The following is a 21,139-nucleotide window of genomic DNA, read 5'->3' as shown; positions in this document are numbered from 1 at the left end:
ACACGATGAAGGCTAAATAGCGGCGCTTCCGCGCTAATGCGGCAAATATTTCATACGGGAATCCGTCACGTTGGAGTGACGTCAGTGTTTGGTGGAAGAAATTAAAAAAAAAAAAATCAACACTTTCATTTCTTTGCCTCCAGCGATCACATCTTGTGGAGTACTTTGAGCCCAGCCAGCTCATCCCGATTATTGTCTGCTCAACTCCAAAGCCACTCGTTACCGTGGATACGCCAACAAGAGTGAACGGCACCGACTGTAATTTAAGATAAAAATGGGGGGGGGGGGGTCTGGTGGCTGTCACGGCAGTTCAGAATATTACAACCTTGTCCAATTTGTGATGATACTTCATAATATTCCAAATGTATTACTGTGCAATTCTCAAGCAAACTCCCCCACCCCCCCCCACCCCCGCTCGCCCTTCCTGCAGCGCCTCCTTTGATGAGGAGTTGTCACCGCGCCTCGAAGCCAAGAAGAAGAAGAAGAAGAAGAAGCGAAAGTCCGAGCGCAAAACGTCGAGGAGAAGGTGAGTTTCGTAAACGTCGGTGAAAACGAGGTCATTTCCAAAGAGAGCAGTTTGTCTTCATATAAGCTGCGCTTTTCACCCTCATATGTGAAAATGGATTCAAACACACTTGAACGTGTTATACCTTGAATAAATATTTCTTTTTGAAGAAATGTGATTTGAAACTGCACTTTTTATTTTTTTTTTTTTTTGTCTGATGCGCGCAGCGGGGATCGATTCCCGCTCAGTGACGTGTCGCTATGTGCCTTGTGATTGACTGGCGACCAGTTCAGGGTGCAGTCTGCCTTTTTACCCTGAAGTTAGCTGCGATAAGCTCCGGCACGCCCGTGACCTTTTGTGAGGATAAGCAGCTTGGGAAATGGATGGATGAATTGTTCAGCTTTGCAGCACGGTGGATGACAGGTTACCACATCTGCCTGACATTTTTGAGGTCGCAGGTTCAAATCCCGGCCCTGCCTGTGCGGGAAAACACGTCATTGGACGCTCTAAATTTCCCCAAGGTGGGATTGCAAATGATTGTTTGTTTCTGTGTGACCTGTGAATGGCTTGCGACCAGTCCAGGGTGTACTCGGGTGCAAGTGGAATGGAACATGAAGGAATTCAATAGTGCATCTTTTTTTTTTTTTTTTGGAGGGGGGGGGTGGAGAGATTACATTATTATGTTAGTCAGAATGTGACTTTTTTTTGTAATTGTACAACTTGCATCCATTTTCTCAGCCACTTATCCTCACAAGGGTCGCGGGAGTGCTGGAGCCTATCCTAGCTGGCGGTACACCCTCGACCGGTTGCCAGCCAACCGGTCGAGGGCAGATGGAGACAAGCAGCCGCACTCGCAATCACACCGACGGAGCAATTTAGAGTGTCCAATTCATGTTGCGTGTTTTGGGGATGTGGGAGGAAACCGCAGTGCCCGCCCGGAGAAAAAGCCACACAGGCGGCTCCGGGATTTCAACCCCGGTCGTCAGAACTGTAACGCAAACGTGCTAATCAGTTGCCGTATAAAAACTTTCTGAACAAGCAATGATGTTGCAGGAAAAAAGTTGGAATTACTTTTGTAAAATGTTGACTTTACTCCTACAATTGCATTAAAAAAAAAGAAAAAAGGATTGTATTTGTGTGGAAATGACTTTTTTTTCCCCTCACGAGTGTACAAATTTTTCCTGCAAACGGTATTCTTGACGTTTTCCAAGTACCGCAACTTTATTCTTGTGAAGTTGTGACTTTGTCTTCTTTAAGAATTGAAATGTTGTGTAATATTTCCGGGAAAAAAAAAAAATTGTGATATGGGGGGAAAAAATGTTTCTCACGGAACTTTATTCCTCTAAAATTGTGACTTTGTTCTTTTGTAAATTGGACTTGGACCCGCTCAGCCTTTTAATCACGCTTCATGTCCTCCAGTCGAGCTGAGTACTGCCGGCAGGCGCGTTGTGGCGCAAATTGGTACTACATGGAAGGCCTGCCAGTGGGGGAGGTTCACGTTTGAATCTGCCGCCTTGTTTTAGGGTGCCCTCGAGCAGCCTCTCTCCGCCGAGGAAGAAGAAAATGAAGAAGGGGAAGAAGAAGAAGAAGAAGAAGAAGAAGAAGAAAAGCTCCAAGAAGAACAAGCGGCATCGGTACGCGTCGTTTACTTTTGCTTTAATCAGGCGTCTTAAAAGCAAAGTTTCATTGTGTAGAAACTCATCCAAAGTCTGCTTTGTCCTTCCAGGTTTGCCTCCAAAAAGTCCAAACACGGGTACGTCGCTCCACTTTTCAATTTTTTTGCCGCGGTAATGTCGAAGCGCCTCGACGTCCCACAAATGCACTTTGCGGCCTCCGCTCGAGACTCTGCAGCGTACTTGAGTACTTCAAGCAAAAAAGGAATCTTTCTCGTCAAGCATACCCTGGTAAGGGTACAACTACTCCTTCCAATCCTAAACTCAAGTACGGTATTTACTTATTTTGGTTCATTTTACTTCCACTAAATCAACACAGAACCGCAACAGTCCCGCTTTCCTTGACAACCGCAACCGTCCGTTTCCCCAAAATGGGCACCGGTGAGCGTTTCACCTCTGCGGTTGCGGAGGCCATCCATCCATCCATCCATCCATCCATCCCACCCCGAAGATGCCGATTCGACAGCGTGACGATTGCCTTTGGCTGGCCACAATAAAAGGCCCCGCGTGGACAAACGGGCCTCGGGACGTCTCCGCTGCAGTACAGTCAAACGCGGCTGTGTCGGTGCCCACAACCCCCCCCCCCCCCCCCCAAGTCCCCCTCCACCCGTGATGGGATTTGGGATTGAGGCTACGGCAACGGTTTAGGGTGGAGGAATGAACGTTCATCACAAGCGTTCCCCGGGGCCAAAGGGGGAGGGAAAAAATGCCCAGTGACGCGCATTAAGACGGAATCGTGCACAACATTTGAGGGGAAAGGGACGAAAAACTGGACATCTTGGAGTACAGCTCACGAAAAAGGCCAATGTTGGCCTTTTATTTTTGAAAGTTTGAAAGGAAAAGGTCCAAATACATCCGCTCGATTGACGCATTTGTTCAATAAAGCGCTGGAAGAGTCTCGAGCGGGTCGCTCACGACGAGCCGTCGTCATCAACGCGGCCACGTGAGGAAAAATCAAAAGCAAAAAAAGTTGTTGGAGTGACGTTTGTTGTGTTTGCGCTTGCGTCCGGCAGCTCCTCCGGTTTCAAGCGCGGGAAAAAGGAGCAGCGCAAAGGCAAGGAAAGGTCAGTCCCTCTTCGGGGGGGTCCCCGGTTGACTTGGTTCTGGCGCAAAGACTGAAATCCTACTTTTTGGTCCTTTTAGTTCCATGCTGTCATCTCTTCCCATTCACAAATGACAATTTTCTTTCCATTTTCTTGTCACGTCACGACTTGGCTTTTGAACGCTTTATGAATATCAGTTTCTTTTTTCTGGTAGCTTTTACAGTCCACAACTTGTATTATTTACTGTCTTGATTGGATTACGACTTGTCGGTATTTCCTTGCAATGTCACCTCATGCAAACGACGACTTTTTCTCATAGAATTTTGTACAGTTTTTTGCATTTTTGTTGAACATGATCTTTTTTTTTTTTTTTTCTTTTAGTTGCGGCTTCGTACAAAATTCAATTGGATTTTTTTTCTCGTACGTTGTCTTTATTCCAATACAAATGATAATAACGCTCCTCTCATGACTTTACATATTCTCGTCCTAATCCCGACTTTGTTGTTTCATATTTTAATTTCCTTCTCATACCAAGAATGAGACGTTTCTCAAACTTTCGCAGCTTTATTCGGGTTCGCATTGCAACTTTTCTTGTAATATGACGTTGTCATTTATTGTCATACAAATTTCTGCACATATTTGTAACGATCGGTGCTGCTCGATTTTTTTTTTCGTCGTGGCAATCGGTTCCGTTCTCCCACAGTGCTTGTCGGACCGCACCGATCCCACCCGTGTCGTGTTCCCGTTTGCGTTTCTTCCCTCAGCTCTGGGACGACGAGCCGGCACGGGAGGCGGCGCCGCGGGAGGTCGGCGTCGGAACGGCCCCCGGCCGCGGACCGCAGGTGGGGCGCGAACGCCCAAAAGACTTGAAATGTCAATTGCTGTAATCTTCTAACTTCCATCCATCCATTTTCTATTCTTCATCATCAATTTATGTTTTCTGCACTGTCAATTTGAAATGTCCTGTTTTTTTTTAATCAAAGGCTCGGTTAAAAAAGTTACGGACTTTGTAGTTGTAGTCGGGCGACACAGCGCTTTGCACGTCTGCCCCACAGTTGTGAGGTTGCAGGTCCAAATCCGGGCCCAGCATGTGTAGTGTTTGCACGTCGTCCCCGTGCCTTTGCGGCTTTTCTCCGGGTGCTCCGCTTTCCTCCCCCAACCCGAAAATGGCCCGTAGGTGTGAATGCGAGTGCCGATGGTTGTTTTGTTTCTGTGTGCCCTGCGATTGGCTGGCGACCAGTTGAGGGTGTGCGCCGCCTCTCCCCCGAAGGGAGCTGGGATGGGCGCCGGCACGCCCTCGACCCTTGTGAGGATAAGGAGCCCAGAAAATGGATGGATGGACACTGTCAGTTTTTTTAACGCTTGACAACGAGCTCGCTTTGGCCCGACATCGCTGGTGAGCAATTTAGCGGGCGGTGCGATTGTCACATATTCGCGCGAGTGAGGCTAAAACGTTCCCACGTTATCTCGAGCCGCTCGGCAACGAACTCACTTGACGTTATCGCGCCGTCGGCTGGGACGAGCGATAAAGCTGAGGTGACCCTTATCGCAGCGCCCCAGGAAAATGTGCTGGCAATATTGACAAGCTTCCTTTTTTTTTTTTTCTTTTTTACGCCTGTGCTGGAAAATCTTTCAGCAGTTTGCCTTCAACTGCAGGCCGAAGTTGATGTTTGTGACGATTTGCTTGCAGACAGACGGCGTACAAAAAGGAAACGCGTCCGACGTCGGAGGCCAAGTGGACGAGGGGGGGCGGCGCTGCCAAATCACTCAAAACGCCCTCGGTCCTCCGCGGCGCCTCCGTAAGTTCCTTCTCGTCACTTTCATCTTCTCTTCTCTTATTATTATTATTATTATTTTTATTTTATATATATATATATTTTTTATATCAGCCCTTGCAGCAGAGGGAGAGATGTCGTGTGTAGATATAAAACGCCAGCTCCCCTGCTCGCAAATCATCTCGGGAAACCAACGTGCCATCGGGCCCTCCGGCCTCCATCCATATTTTAGGGCTCAACTCCGGGACCGCTACAACAATATATTGTGCATGTGTGTGTGTGTGTATATAAAACCCCAACACACACACACACACACACACACACACCACACACACACACACACACACACACACACACACACACACACACACACACACACACACACACAGTATGTTACATGGGGCAGTGCGGTGCTTGACTGCTTAGCACATCTGCCTCACACTTTATGGGTTGCAGGTTCAAATCCCTCATTGGCCCGCACCCCCGACCCCTCCCTTGTGCGGGGCGGAGGCCGGGCGACTCCGTTGACTGCCGTGCACGTGACATATTCATTTGCTCCCAAGGTGCCGTAGAAACGCTCTCGCCTTTAATTGCTTGTGCTGGAGCAGGAATCACAATGCAGCTTAATGCTAACGTAGCAAAGTGAAGCAAAGGCAGGCTATGCTAACATAGCAACCCACCTGTTCTTCCAGGTGTTTCGACACTAAAAAGCAGCCCACCGCGCTACTTGTCAGTAGCAGTGCCTTGCTCATTTCCCACATCTTTTTTCCGTCCTGCGCCCTTTCCGCCCTCACTCTTCCCGTCCTCACAAATACGAACACCATTTGACTGTTGTAATGTTAGTTGCGCTCCAATACGGAGGCCGTCTCACTATCGTTCTGCTGCGCTTGGCGCCCCGAGTCCCCTTGTCTGTCCCCCAAAACTCTTTTCCGTCCAGCTGCATTTTAAATAAACGCACAAAAAAAAAAAAAAAAAACGCACCAAAAGTACTGTACTTTAGTACTTCCCTGTTGCCCGGCAAAACGTCTCCAGCACAGAAGCTGAAGAGAGAAAAGAAAAAGAAAAAGAAAAAGAAAAAGAAAAAGGACTTCACCTTGCAAAACTTACAAGTACCCAGTAAGAAGCCGTTGTGGGCGTAGGCGTTCTGTCCTTGTCGTCATCCTATTAGACGAGCCACGAATTCATTAATAATCGAGCCACAGATGACTGACAGCACAAATTCCTTCATTACGGATTCATTGCCACACTGCCGATGATGCTGATTCCAAAAAAAGTTGCTCATTAGCATACGTTAATGATGTGACGCTACCATTGGTTACGGAAGCGCGATCGGTAAACGCCATCGACAGCCGCATTCGCAGGAATTGAAAGAGTTTCCCTCCCAATGACGTCGATTTTTATTTGATCTTATTTTGTTTTTCCAGCCGTGACCAGTTTGAATGTGTCGGGGGCCGCGCAGGTAATGCCATCTGCAAGCGATGACGGGGAAAAGACACTCAATTGTAGTAATGCTTTGACTGTTTTGATAGGTCAAATCAATCCAAAAGGACTTGCCGTGCCCCCAACCCCCCAAAAAATGATTGTCTTTGTCTTGCCAATTCACGTCTCTAATGATGCACTTATGTTGCCCCCTTTTTCTTACACCTTCCCTACTTAAGGAGGAAATCTCCATTGGTAAGTGGATGCTAACCCACGGATTGAGGGGTGTTCAAGCTGGGCTAGGCTAAGCTAGGCTAACGGCCGAAGGAAAGAGGCTGAGTCATGTGACCTGTAGTCAAGACGGCGCCATTTTCTTTTACTGCATTTGTGCAAAACCAAACAACATTTTTGTTTGTCCAATGAGGTTTCTCGCGCGACTCGTTTTTTGGGGAGCGATACATGCTAGATTTCGTTTTTTTCTTTTTTTTTTTTTTTTTTTCATAAACAGTGGTACCTTCACTTGTGAATTGGTAAAATTAAACTAACCCTAACCCTTTTTTTTATCTGTGTTGTGGGCACAAAAAAAAAAAAGTCCGAATTTCACATCTGGCCACCAATCAGATCACATTGCAGCCAATGAAAAACACAAACGAGGCGCACGACTTGGTGAAGTAGTACGAGCGTAATTGCTGTGCTAAGAAGAATACATATGACGCAATATACGTTTTGCGTTCTTCACTGCAGTTCAGCAGTCGAGCAGGCTTTGCTTTGGTTTATGCTTTTTGGTTTTGCGACACTACAAACGATAAAACAAGCAACACGAGAACGGGAAGGCCTTTTGACGCTGATGCCGACTCGCCGCATTGCTTGATCTGAACATGTGTGGCTTTTTTTATTTGTATTTGTATTTTTTTTTACCAGCCATTCAAGCCACGAACTGTCGTCATCTTTTCTCCCGTTGGCTAATTTGCATTCAGTTCTCTCGGCTGCTTTGAGATGCGAGCGATTCGAGTTACGGTCGCGGCCGGCGACGGACAAAAGCCGTGAGTCAAGATGCCACTGTAAGTGTTTGCGTGAAAGCGCATTTTCTGACTTGAACTTGAATTTCTTTGAATTGCATGCCTCAAATTTGCATGACGGCTCTCTTTGCGTTTCATAGATGGAGGAGTCGAGAGTTTCCGGATCTTTTTTTTTTTGTCAAACAGAAAGAAGACATCTTGTGTCTTGTATGAAGATGAATTTGTGCAGTTAGCTGCGGGGCGGGGGGGGGGGCCAGGAGGGGGGCGCCCTGACTCCTAATTGTCGGTTTCTCTTGTCCGCCCGCAGATGTTTTCGCGCGAGATTTTCCGAGGACGATCGTCCCGACGGACCGAGCGCTCGCACGACTGCGACTCCGGGAACGACACGTCGTCGCCGCCGTCCGGCGAGTCGAGCGCGGGTGACGGGCCGCGGCCCCCCGCCGACGGCGCTTCTGACTCTGGGAACTCGCTGACGAGTTACGCGTCCGGCGGGGAAGACGACTCGAGCGCCGGCGCGCTTCACAAGAGGTGACGCGCTCGCCCTCGCCTCAATGACGAGCCGCGATTCCCCATCAGAAACGTCAGATGATTGGGAGAAAAAGTTCACACGCTTAAAGATTTCACGCTAGTTTTGGAAGTGTAGTTACAGTACAAGAGATCCCACATTTAAATTGTTGGTCAAATGAAATGAAAACTTCTCACGTGATTTATAAAAGTAGTATTAAGCAGGACCAGAGGCCCCGTAGCTCAGTGGTTAGAGCACTGGTTTGGTAAAGCAGGGGTTGTGGGTTCGTATCCCACTGGGGCCTCCACTTCCCGAGAAGGGTTGCGTCAGTCAGGAAGGCCATCCGACGTGAAAGAGACCCCCCCCCCCTCCCCCAGTATTATGCAGGACTAGAACAATTATGTTTTTAATCATCAAGTAATCTGCACAAGGTTATATTGATGATGCGCACTCGAAAAGTCTCTTTAAACCTCTTAAATGTCTTGAAGTCTCTGCGCCATTTGCACAATGGCCACCATCCACGACGATTGCTCTATTCATCATTTCAAAGTGGGAAAAGATGATGTGCCGCGGCGACCCCGAGCGGGAACGGGAAAGCCCAAAGGAGAAGAAGAAGTCATTTCAAACTGTTGTCAATTACTCGAGGACTCCCCATCTGCAAAAAAGTGTCGGAAGTACCACATGAGTGCTAAGCTTTCCATTGCTCAGTGATTCTTCGTAACGTGTTTTTATGTCTCAAAAGTATTATTATTTTTTTTTTTTTTTTGTGTGTGTCAAATGGCTGTCCGAGGTCGCGCTTCAACTACCGGAGACAAATTCCTCGTCTGTTTTTGACATATTTGGCAAAAGATTCTGAATCAGTTTCTGTGGGGGTCCGGTCTGAGCCGTCAGAAATGGGAGAAATTCAAATGATTTGGACAATTTAAAGATAAACAAGGTCTCAAAACGATGACAAGATGACCAAAATATTAATTTGATTTGTTGCACCTCTGGTGATTCAAGACTTAGTGTCAAAGAAAATGTTTCCTCTTCGTATCCGAGACCGCCATGAAGGAGCGTTCAGCAGTGGATCCCCGACATTACCGAATAATTGTAAGAGTTATTACTGTTGCTTATCTTCATACTTCAAACAATAAATATCCCGCAAACCCTCCCCAAAGACTTAAATAACATTCCAAATGCTTCCAAACGCCTTCAGACATTGCTTTCGTCCCGCTGAGCGATATTTGGGCCTCTTTGGTGCAAAAAAAGGGCAGCATAATGACACGGTTGATGCATAAAATGAAGTCATACTTATTTCCATGACATCCATTGATAGCACGAAACACCAACGTTGCGTACGAAGCTCCAGAACAACCCACGGCGAACGGCAAAATATCTCAGAAACCGCATTGAGTGTCTCTATCGTGCGGTTGGCGAGAATGACATCCTGAACTTGAAAAAGATGCGCTTTCCCCACAGAGAACACCAGACTTTGGGATACCGGTTCAATCCGGCAAGATCACCTCGGACGTCCTCCAGGGGGCGAAGGAGCGACGAGCGGCGCCGCAGACGCGAGAGGAGCAGATCGTCGGGGAGCTCCAGATATCCAAGCTCGTCGCCGTCAACCGCCAGGTCTGAAATGCCCAAATTGTCGACCAAAAGTCCACTCAGCCAAGTGGTTCCGTTCAAAGAGCCCTTTCCGACACAGCCGAGCTCTTGCGGGTTTCTTGATTTGTTGTCGGTTGTCGCTGCAGCTCCTACTCTCGCTCGCCGAGCTTTTCGACAGACCTGAGGCGGCGATGGGGCAGCTTGAGTAGCGTCAGCTCCCGAGGAAGCTACTCCACATACAGACGACGAAGGTCAGCTCCAATTCTTACTTTTCTCAATTCATCTGGTAGAAGTCCAGTCGAAGGCCAGGTCTCGTTTACACCGCTAACCTGGCCGAGCAATCAGCGGCGTACGGTACTGTCCTTATACCTCGAATACAAACAGTACATGTAAAAGAACATGTTTTTACTTCAAATGTGTCAATTTTATTCACGTCTGAGGCATTTCACAAATATTTGCAAAGACCCCATGTGTAAATAGACGATAAAATGGGTCCCCGAGATAGAGCCCTGCGGCACGCCTCGCGGGAAATCACTGCACAAAAATACAACGGCCGACCGACGGCCCATCCGACTCAGCAGGTTGCGATCCAGGGAGCGAGCGTCCAGCTCCAGAGAAACCCAAGAGCGCAAAGTCGGCAGGAAGAGGTGGCGACGCGAGTCCTACTCGCCCGTGAGGAAGAGGAGGAGGTGCTCGCCCAGCCATCTGGAAGCCCGCCGGATAACCAGGTAGCCCATGCGCGCCTGTCTTATGGGAATCAAGAAATATACCCAAAGATTTGTGGAAATATTGGGAAAAACATGAAAAAATGTGGAAAATATCAAAGTACAAAAATAGCTTCAGAGTCGGAAATGTTCAAAAATTGGCATTTTCATCCCCCGCAGCGCCCGCAAGAGGCCCGTCCCGTACCTCCGGCGCAGCTCGTCCTCCCGCTCTTCGACCCGAGGGAGCTTCGGGGCGGCCCGCCGCGGCGTCAGCAGGTATTAGTCGCCCGACCCCGCCACCGAAACCTCATTTCCGGGCGTTGATCATTAGCTGTGGCACCAGACCAGAGACCCTTTCCGACGGCAAATCCGCCTCAACTTTCCCCAATTCAGGGATTTGATCCGTTGCCTTTAAACGGTTGAGGAAGTTTTGAGGGCATCAGGTTCAAATTTGGAGAATATCTGAAGAGGGGGGTCGGGGGGGGGGGTTGTTCTGCTGTCTCCGGTGGCGGAAGTCAAACGACAGAAGCGAGCGCAAACAATCCAAAAGTCAGAAGCGCAACATCACGGCCACCGATTTCAAAACTGGTTTCAACTCGGAGATGAAGCGTCTGAACACGATTGATTATTCATGTTGTTGTGTCTCCGAGCGCAGACGCACGTGGATGTTTTGTATGTTCCGTATGTATGTCTTCTTTGACTATTTATTGCTTTATTGTAGTGGTAATTGATCTATGCAACGTCTCCTGCTTGTTACCACGCGCGGCGTGTAAATAATTCATGTGCTTGTCTCAAAAAAAAGTTGGCTTTTTTGCTTTATTTAAGAAGAGGATGATGAATACTTTGACATTTGCAAGAGCCGCCTAGCTGCTAGCTTTGCTGCCCAAAGCTACCGTTAGCCCAGCAGCTAGTGGACGACTCTGTTGGCTTTTGTGTAAACGTTGTTGTTTTGCCCAAAAAATGTAATCATTTGACTTTTTGGGGGGGGGATTTTTTGTGCGAGAATATCAAGGTTAGCGTGTAACGTAGCGTGTCTACACGAGGGTTAGCATAGCATCAAACAGGCTAATTTGTTAGCTTGTGTGCAAACCTTTTGGTTTCGGAAAAAGCAGAAATTGAGCCATTTGAAGTTTGATTGGTTGACTTTCTCGCTGGGACTTTTGTGATAATACAGGATAGCCGCCCATTTAGTGTTTAAGAACAATTCTTTTGTGCTTATTTGGGATAGTGGTGACCAGGCTAATCTGCGCGCTTACGTTTTGGAGTCTGAAAAATAAGGAAATGTATACTTTCACGTTATTTTTGCTCGGGTTAGCGCAGCAGCTAGTAGGCTAATCTGTTCCAAAAAGCAAAAAAAAAAAAAACAAAACGTGTTTTCCGTTTTTCCTGGCGTTAATTATGTGAGAATACTACTTCGGTACCACCGAGGAAATGTGTTGAGCTCAGCGATCTTAACGGCGACCAGACCGGCGATGATGCGTACATTTTTATTTTGTAGCGTCGCTTTTGTGCTAAGCTAAGCAAGCGAACGATGAGCAACGACGCGGTGTACTCGTCAAACTTTTCATCATCAGTTTGATGCAATCTGAAAATGACTTTCTGTTGTCATGTTTCGCCGGACGTCACACGTCAACAAGATAAAATAAATTTGCCGGGAGTCAATAATAATATTGTTATTAATCAGAGACGTGATTGTACAGAGGAATGATCTTATTTTTCTCATTATGTCACGTGATGTAGATATGAATGTGTACGTGGTCTTGTACTGTAAAGATGCTAAAATCTGTGCCATCTGAAACTTTTATGTTTTGGAATGATGTGACCAAAAAAAAAAAAAAAAAAAATAATAATAATAATAATACAAACGCTTTCATCCGTCAACTTTGTGCTTGTACGAGGCACTTTTGGGAGCACAATGAAAGAAGTGAAAATGTTTCTTGAAAATTGGAAATCAATTCCTCATAAAACAGTGACACATCCACTATTTATCTTTGTATTTCTTCTTTCCGTTGTGGCGCTAATTCAACTTTTTGTACAATTGGAATGATTTATTTTAACTTGGAAATATAAAGAATAAATACATACAAATACTTGGGAATTGATAAAGCGAATGCACATTTATTTAATCTATAAATAAATGACTAAATATCTTAATTTCGCTTTTAAGAATTCCAAATATTTGCTCATGCATGTCTGAATTTATTCTTGGATAATAACAATATTCACATTAGGATATTTTCCTTATTGGCTGCAAATCTTTCAATATTCAGAAAGAAAAATGTGCTGCAGCGGCAATTTTGCATTATGCATTGATTTTTTTTTCTCGAATTGTATTGTATTTTTTTATTTTTACTACTCTTACAAAATGTGGATTTTTTTTTTATCCATTCAAATATGTTTTTTCTTGTACAACTGTAAGGCCAGTTCAGAAATAAGCATGACGAGAAAAGTGGTAAACAAAAACAAACTGAAATGAAATTTTCTCTGCAAAGTTTGGAATTATCGCTGGTAAAATCGCGCAACGTACTGGATAATTGGCTTAAATTGATCATGTAGATGATTAAAATGTGTTACATTGACATGTATTATTGGATCTTTGAGGAAAATGATGGCCTTTGACTACGTTGGAAGGATTTTATATCAGCGTGTGACTCCTCCGAAGCCTTTCGGGACTCATTGGCGATACAAATCGAGTCGACTCGTTAGTTGCGTTGACTTTGATCGGACATGGCCGAGGGAGACTTTTGCGCCGCTACGGCGACCTGTCACGGGGGAGCGAGCCTCGTGGCGGCGGCGGCGGCGGCGGCGGGGGAACCGTGGAAAGGGTGCGTCAATGTCCATGAACTCAAGGCCCACGAACTTAACGTCAGAACCAGGGAGGGATGCGTCGGAGTCTCAGGTGAGTGCAAAAAAATCTTATTCTTACCGTTTTGCGCTCAGGTTTTTCGTCCCCCTTTAAGTACTGAAGCCGTTTTGTTTTGTGCCAACATGTATCTGCTGTATACTTCTTTTGTGCATTTTTGCTCAAATTAAGTTTGTTGCTGTCGTTAAAGGAAAAAACAAATCTTCGTCCCAAGAACAAAATTGTACGTTTCTCAGTAAGAGTTTCATTGTTTTTTTTTTTCTTTAAACAATCAATCAAAAGGCTTTCACGTCATTATATGTTGTGCATACAACAACAACAACAACAAAAACAAGCGCTTTTCTACGAGGTGCATGCAAAAATACCAGACAAAATAAATGCGTACATCAGTTATTGCTACAAGAACTCGAGAAGAATGAATGAACGAACGAACAAATAAATAAACAAACATGAAGAAATAAGCGGTATTATTCCCTCTGTCCAGGCCTTGGTAAGATTATTAAAACCAACAAAAGCAATCAAGTCATCATATCATATGCAGTCAAATCAGACTAAAGATCCCCAAAATTATTCCAATTTGTTGAATGCCACAATAATGACAGAGAATTGTGCGTATATTTTCTTTGAGGTCAAAAGCTTTCATCCATTCCAGCAGTATCCAGTAGCATGCAAAGGCCACTCCCAGACATTGACTTTGTCATCCGCAAGCCGCTTCTGATGTACGCTTCGGGTCGTTGTCCATTCGGAAGACCCGTTTGCGCCCAAGTTTTAGCTTCCCGTCTGATGTCTCGAGACGTTGCCTTCATTTCTGCATGTAATGGTCTTTCTTCACGATTTTACGAAGCGCTCCAGTTCCCGCTGTAGCAAAACGCCTCCACAACATGATGCTGCCACCTCCATCGTTCACAGTTGGGACGGTGTTCTCAGGTCTACTCGATTCCCCCTTTTTCCTCCGGATGTAACCTTGGTGCAGGACAATAACGCTTTCTTACCAGCTTCTCCGCAAGGTCTTGAGCTTTTGTTCTGGGGTTGATTTGCACATTAAAGTGTGCCCGGCCTCTCAGCCGAGGATTAGCCACGATAGGCTCCGACACTCCCGTGACCTTCGTGAGGATAAGCGGCTCAGAAAATGGATGGATGGCTATTTATTTGACAAAAACATTTATCGGGGAAAGACTCGGAATAATGTGGAAGAGTCACATCTTTCAAGGATTCTAATTTTTCAAGGCTTCAAGATTTGAGTAGCATTGATGTGCGTGCGTGTGTGTATATACGTATGGGAGAGCTGCACACGCACACACATCAAGCCAAGGACATCTGTATTTACAGCAATGACGAGAATCAACACCAACATTGCAGACGGCAACTGTAAGAAGAATCATAAATACATTCTATTTATGTCGCTTGCCCTCAGCGGTGCTCTGAGATATGAGTTCAATTCCTTCCGTGAACGCTCAGATCTCACAATGGACACAAACAACTTTGATGCAATTTTGCATGCAGTAATGATGTCATTCAAGAGAGAGGCGAGAATCAAAGGCTTTTCCTCCCGTTTTTAACGCTTCAACTCACGGGGCACGGCGCTGCTCCTTCAGGCGTGCGCACCTCGGCCGCTCGGGGGCAGTGTAGGACAGATTTTCCCACTTTCGCCTTCCAACAAGACAACGGCCCCAAGCAATAACGAAGGAGTGGCTTCGGAACGACTCTTCTCGAATGGCCCGGCCAGACCCCTGACTTCAACCCAATTGACCCCTCCGTACAGGGCACTTAACCACGCCTCCTGAAGTCACGCGGACGTAAGACAAACAATTCGTAAAAAATGGCAAATACAATACAATACATTCTGAACGAGACAGACGCCATGCTTCTGATTTCATTCAATCGTTCGCACGGAGCAATGTTATGCTAGCGAAGAACGTCTCGTTCATTTACACGAGACGTGTATTAAAAATCAAATTTAGGGCATATCTTCGTGCAAACACAGTCTGGTTAAGCTTCTGGCCGCGAGCCAGCAAGAAAGCGACACTTTTGTGCAGTCCGATCGTCGCTAAATATCGCTCAACAAAGAATAAGTGTGTCAATCGTTCACACGTAGCAGTGTTATGCTAGCGAAGAACTTCGAATTCATTTATACGAGACGTGTATTGAAAATCAAATATAGGGCATACCTTGGTGCAAACATGTGTGTTCCGGTTGATATTAGATGGATTTAGTTGATGATGCGGTCTTCCACAAAGTTTGATCCATCGAAGGCATTTTTCGTACCGGGTCTTCGGTTTTGGAAAGGGTACGAATGGAAGTCCCACCGACTCGCCTTTCGGGATACCCGTCGTCACGATTACAAAGTCCGTGACTACGCCTCTTAACCATATTTTTTGTTCAATAACCCAAATACGCGATAAAACGCTAACTAAACCCGTACTGGACCATGCAACGTCGTCTGAGAAAATGGCGGGAGCAAAAACGGGCTTTGGCTTATGCCGATCTCTGGCCTCTGATTGGTCGGTGACGCGGATTGCGCAATATCCACGGAGGGGTCAATTGAGCCTCTCTGGAGAGACCCGCAAACGGCTGCCCACCAACGTTCGCCATCCAACCTGACAGAACTGGAGAGGATCCCTGAATACGTTCTGTACCCGCTTCAGTTGTTTAAAATACGCAAGGTTTGCCGGTTCATTTAAAAGGAAACTTCAATTGAGCGGGCCAATAAACAGCACGCGAGTCCAATTCAGCACGCCGAGCCGAGCCGAGCCGAGCCTGGCGTCTCAAACTCACAAGTCAAGGCGGTGCACGGCGGGTCGCTCGTATCTCAAGGCGGCGGCCGTACCGGGGGGCGAACGCTCGCCGCTTCTCTCGTGAGTCTTGTTGCCCAAATCCTGCAAAAAAAGCAGTGCAACCAAATGAACGGCCCGCGGGCAAGAACCGGACAGTCGGGGAGTCCGATTGGGGCCCGTGGCAATTTGTCAGCGGAGGTAACGGTTGTTGCTAACGTCGTCCACCAGAGGTGGCACAGACGAGCACTTGGCGCTTAAATGACCTTGGGAAATTGGCCGCCGCCCACCATTGGACGCCCGATTTGGACGCACTCGGGAAAGCAAAACGATGCCAAAGTTTCAGAAGCGACGAATGAGATGAATGAAAATTGCTACGTAGCAGTCGACACGCGAGCACTTTTGGCTTTTGTCACAACTTGTACAGCATTTTTCTGTACTTGCACTTTGTGTGTTCAGATTTCCAGACAGATTTCACACATTTCTGTACATTTACAACATTTTCTTGTCAGAGTTTAACGAGTATATGTGAATTGCACATCAGTGAAAGCCAAACAGCGGATTTGAAATTGAATTTCAGACTGCTCATAATAATCACAAAAAATGTCAACGTACATTAGAATAAATTGCAATATGTGTCAAATGAGTCATTTCAGTGGGTCGTTCATTTCAAAAACTGAAACTCACCCAGATGCACGAGACTCATTGAGAGTCAAGTTGAAAAAATACAGACATATCGCTGACAGCAAAATGAAGGTGACAAAACACGTGCAATCGACAACACGTGATTTGTTTTGGCACCCCTGGCCCCCGGGCCTTGAGTTTGACATCCGTGGCTGACAGTAAACGCACCCCTTCGCCCATTTTCTCTGCATGAGGCCCGCGGGTGCGCTGGAGCCTGTCCCGGCTAACTCCGGGCGAGAGGCGGCAAACGCGTCGGACTGGTCGCCAGCCGATCGCAGGGCACGTGAAAACGGGCGACCTTCGGAACTCACATTAACAATGAAGAGTCTTCAATTCTCCTGGCACGCACGTTATGGGAGGAAAGCGGAGTGCCCGGAGAAAAGCCACGCGGGCACATTCGTCTCACAGTTCTGAGGCAGAGGTGCTAACCGGTCGCCCGCCGTGCCGCACGTACAGCAGACAAAAATCTCCGTCAACTTGACATCATGTGCAAAACAACAAAAGAAAGAATGAAAGTGATTGTGATGTGTGCGTTTTTGAGTTGGTTCCCCCCAAAAAGGAAAAAAACGAGAAGGAAAAAACAAATCCAAACCCAGTTTGAGGTGTCCCCTCATGCGCCTGCGAATCTTTTGGCGCAATCTGTTGCCCGGGAGCTTCACTTTTTTTTCTTTTTTCTTTAATTCCCCGCCGCCGTGCGCAAGCAAGCCGACGTTTTGGCGGCGGCGCCGGGTGCACTTTTGGAGTGAAGCGTTTGCCGGGTTTCTCTCCCAAGTGCGTGCGTGCGACCGTGAAAACCTTTCAAGAGAAACTTTTGTCGCCCACGGAACGGTTGAAGGATTTTTCCACCTCGTGTGTCTGCATGTGCACGCCTAAATTGTTCTGATAAGCGTAACTTTTGCCGCACAACCCGTGTGCGTTCGCGTGTGCGCTTCCAGGTGAGTCTTTTGGGCGAACCTCTTCGCGCAAACAATGCAGCAACACGGCTTCTCTCCCGCGTGCGCCCGCAGGTCGATCATCCGGGAGAACTTTTTACCGCAAACGGAGCACGTGAGGGATTTGTCCTCATCGTGCAACCTCGCGCGGACGCTCAAACTGTTCTGATGAGAATAAGTCTTGCCGCAGACGGCGGGAGCGAAAGCTCGTCGGTCTCCGCAGTGCGTTTTCATGTGTGTCAACATGTTGGACTTTTGAAAGAAGGTTTTGCCGCAATTGGCGCAAGCGAAGGGTCTTTCTCCCGTGTGTGTTTTGGCGTGCGCGACCATATTTGACTTGTGGGCGAAGGTTTTCCTGCAAACTGAGCAACTGAACGGTTTCTCTCCAGTGTGCGTCCTGGTGTGCGACAGCATGTTGACCTTTTGGGTGAAGCGCTTGCCGCAGATGGAGCAAGGGAAAGGTTTCTCTCCCGTGTGCACTTTCACGTGCAAAGCCAACTTGCAGCGATAAGCGTAACCTTTACCGCAAAACGAGCAGCTGAAACGCCCTTTGGCCGTCTGCTTCTCGGAACCTTTTGTCAGTTCGTGGTCACCTCCGCCGGTTTCTTTGACGACGCCGGCGAGCGGCAGCGGCGCTACGAGCTCGTCCCGTGGCGTCGGTCCGCTTGGAAGCTGGGACATTTCAGGCGGGTTGTCTTTGTTCTTCACAGGGACCACGGTCAGCGGCCTCCCGCTGACGTCACCCTCCTTCCCTTCCACTTTGACGAAGGATGACGGTAACTCGTCCTCGTCACGCTCGGCGTGGGGGGGCCGCGGATCCTCCAAAATGGAGCTCAAGCACATTTCAGGCGGGTTGTCTTCGTTCTTCACAGGGACGACGGTCAGCGGCATCCCGCCGACGTCAGCCTCCTCCTCTTCCTCTTTGGCGACGGCTGACGGTAACTCGTCCTCGTCGCCTTCGGCGTGGGGGGGCCGCGGATCCTCCAAAATGGAGCTCCGCCGCGGGGGAAGTTCTTCTCCGTGAGCAGTCGGTTGCTGGATGTCTGCGGAAACATTCAACATTGAACGAAAACGCTGATCAGGAGAAAGTGAAAATTGGAATCGCTTGAATCTGTCACAAAATGGGGAATATATGAAGAGCTCAGAATTGGAGGATTTTTTTTGCCGTGCGAATTCAGGAATGGGAAATACTACTCAAGTTGTTGCGAACGAGCTGAGCATTTTCCTCTCTTTTTTAAAGCGGCCCTGTTCACCTGCACAGCCTGGCAGAGTAGTGGTTCTACGTACCTTTGTCTTTTGCAAAAGTGTTTTTTAGCCACTTAAAAACAAAACAACCATTCGCACTCACATTCACGCTCACGGGCAACTTCCAGTCTCCAATGAATCTGAGGACACACAAAGGGAAAGCGTGGACGAGAGGAAGAGAAGTGAGAACACGACACAACAATTGTGACACCCGGCCGGGGTAGAGATTTGGCCACAAGCCACATTTTTTTTTTTTTTTTTTTTTTTTCCTGCTGAGAGATTTCAATACTCACGTGGCCAATGACGGTGAGACCCGGAAGGCCGTGATTGGGGAGAACGCCGCCTCCCCGATCCGAACCCGAGCGGTGTTCTGTTATTGGACTTCTATGCTCATCGCTGATCGTCTAGACAAACATCACGTTGAAGCCTAAGGGGAGGGTGTCCACGTACGCACCTTATGTCGTCGTCTGACGGTCGACTTTGTGTTCGTGTCATCAGATTAACGGCCGCGTGTCTTGGACACTCGGGCGAGGAGAGGAAGTTCTCCATTTACCGGTCGATTTACGTTCCTATCCTCCCCTGTGGTCACGAGCTGTGGGTCGTGACCGAAAGAACAAGATTCCGGATATAAGCGAGCGAAATGAGTTTTCTGCGCAGGGAGGGGGCTCGAGATGAGTCAAATGAGGTGGCTGGGGCATCTAATCCGGACGCCTCCCGAAGACCCCCTTGGTGAGGTTTTCTGGGCACATCCCACCACGAGGAGACCCCGGGGACGACCCAGGACACGCCGGAGAGACTACGTCTCTCGGCTTGCTCGGGAACGCCTGTGGGGAGGGAAATCTGGGCGTCCCCGCTACGGCTACTGTCCCCCTGTGACCCGACCTCAGATAAGCGGAAGAATACGGATGGATGGATGGATGGATGGATGGAAACGACATTTATAGGTTTGTCGTCATCTCATGAAACAAATACTTTGGTGAAGAGATTTTGGGGGAAATCTTTCCTGGAAGCGGCTTCACAGAATTTGTTGTGGGATACCAACGACAGCTTGAACAGCAAAATCATGCTTATCGTGTATATTTGACCAGAACACTATCGCAGTGTGCTTTCAAAAAGTAATGAATCTACTTATTACTCATAGTGCCATCATTGTACTGTATGTTCAAACGCAAAGACGCATTTCGTCTCCACGTGTAAGCATGCGCTGTACCGATATGTCACTTTGGCGTTGCTTTGTTTGGCGCTTCTGTGGCGGTGTTTGCAACAACAACAACAACAACAACACAAAGACTCAGAAGAAGTTCGGTAAATGTGAGCAAACCTTGGCGGCGCTTGAGCGTTTGAGAGTCCCAAACGTCTCGCAGTCGCTCGTTCTCCTCTCTTGCTCGACAAAGTTGCTCCTCGTACGACGCGATCGTCCGCCCGAACATGTCGAAGATTTCGTCCGCCGCAGCAATTAAACGCTCCCTCACAAAATCTTTCAACATTTTCACTTTCCCCCCCACCCCCCTGCACGATTACACCCTGGAGTTTGTGCAATAAACAAGAGTCGTGTTTTCAACTTCCGCCTTTTCTTCTTCTTTTTCTCCTGCTTTTCAGAGGACTCCAAAACTTGCGGTACGCTGCCGCCTCCCTCAGTCCATCTGCTTTATTGCAACTGTCGTGACCTTTTCAACCATTTAGCGTTCGGTGCAACATGCCTAAATAACGATTTATATATTCTAAGACACCAGAGTATTTTTTATTGCGTGCATATTAGATTTGAATGTTCTAATTCATCCCCTTGAGGGCACAAGCCAGTGGAATCTATGGATAGGTTTCCAATTACGCCATCTTGTGCGTCGTAGAGGTCAGAGAACACAGGTGACAGGTGAAGCGTCAAGTTTTTTTTTTCTGTCGTTAATTTATCCGATTGGTCGACGGGGGTGGTGACGTCATTTGAAACCTATCCATTGGCCGGATAAACGCAGAGGGTTGCGTCGCAGGAAGGGCATCCGGCGTAAAACTGCGCCAAACAAATTTGAGCGTTCATCTAAAGAATCCCTTACCGGATCGGTCGTGGCCCGGGTTGACAACCCCCCAATCCTCGGCACCGCTAACCTGCGGGGCTTCGCTGGAAATTCGGCTACTCTGGGTCGCAGACAGAGACGAGGAGGCAGAAGAAGAAGAAGAAGAGGAATGCACAGAGCCTACAACTGAATGTTGGGACTATGAGAGGAAAAGCTCAGGAGTTGGTTGACATTTTGATTAGGAGAAAGGGTTGAAATATTCTGCATCCAAGAGAGAACGTGGAAAGGTGCTAAGGCGAGAAGTTTGGGAGCAGGGTTTAAATTATTCTACCCAGGAGTAGATGGGAAGAGAAATGGAGTAGGGCTTATTTTAAAGGAAGAGTTAGCCTAACCTAGCCTAGC

General features: G+C 47.5%; 2 protein-coding genes across 3 annotated transcripts in view; one reads left to right on the top strand and one right to left on the bottom strand.

The window, feature by feature from the left end:
- LOC133498987 (serine/arginine repetitive matrix protein 4-like) overlaps positions 1-13,036 on the top strand; it is a 38,443-nt gene extending 25,407 nt beyond the window's left edge. The window contains exons 5-14 of one of the 2 annotated variants that reach the window (XM_061816411.1): positions 431-526; positions 2,029-2,139; positions 2,232-2,258; positions 3,192-3,242; positions 4,912-5,020; positions 7,742-7,962; positions 9,401-9,553; positions 9,676-9,780; positions 10,111-10,257; positions 10,414-13,036. In XM_061816411.1, coding sequence (XP_061672395.1) covers positions 431-526; positions 2,029-2,139; positions 2,232-2,258; positions 3,192-3,242; positions 4,912-5,020; positions 7,742-7,962; positions 9,401-9,553; positions 9,676-9,780; positions 10,111-10,257; positions 10,414-10,516 — 1,123 coding nt within the window. In that variant the 3' untranslated portion in view covers positions 10,517-13,036. Of the gene's footprint in view, positions 1-430; positions 527-2,028; positions 2,140-2,231; positions 2,259-3,191; positions 3,243-4,911; positions 5,021-7,741; positions 7,963-9,400; positions 9,554-9,675; positions 9,781-10,107; positions 10,258-10,413 lie in introns of both variants that reach the window. The other variant, XM_061816410.1, reaches the window with a different exon arrangement.
- A 437-nt stretch (positions 13,037-13,473) lies between these two features.
- Positions 13,474-20,183, bottom strand: LOC133498998 (gastrula zinc finger protein XlCGF8.2DB-like). Its single transcript, XM_061816432.1, has 4 exons — positions 20,050-20,183; positions 19,022-19,132; positions 18,832-18,868; positions 13,474-18,526 (listed from the first exon to the last, which is right to left on the bottom strand). The coding sequence occupies exon 4, from the start codon at positions 18,372-18,374 to the stop codon at positions 17,421-17,423; it is 954 nt and encodes a 317-aa protein (XP_061672416.1). The 5' UTR covers positions 18,375-18,526; positions 18,832-18,868; positions 19,022-19,132; positions 20,050-20,183; the 3' UTR covers positions 13,474-17,420.
- Positions 20,184-21,139: the final 956 nt, after the last annotated feature.

Source organism: Syngnathoides biaculeatus, chromosome 4 (genome assembly GCF_019802595.1).
Source record: "Syngnathoides biaculeatus isolate LvHL_M chromosome 4, ASM1980259v1, whole genome shotgun sequence".
NCBI lineage: Eukaryota > Metazoa > Chordata > Actinopteri > Syngnathiformes > Syngnathidae > Syngnathoides > Syngnathoides biaculeatus.
Note: the sequence above shows the minus strand (reverse complement) of the source record. Positions and strands in the feature narration are given on the sequence as shown.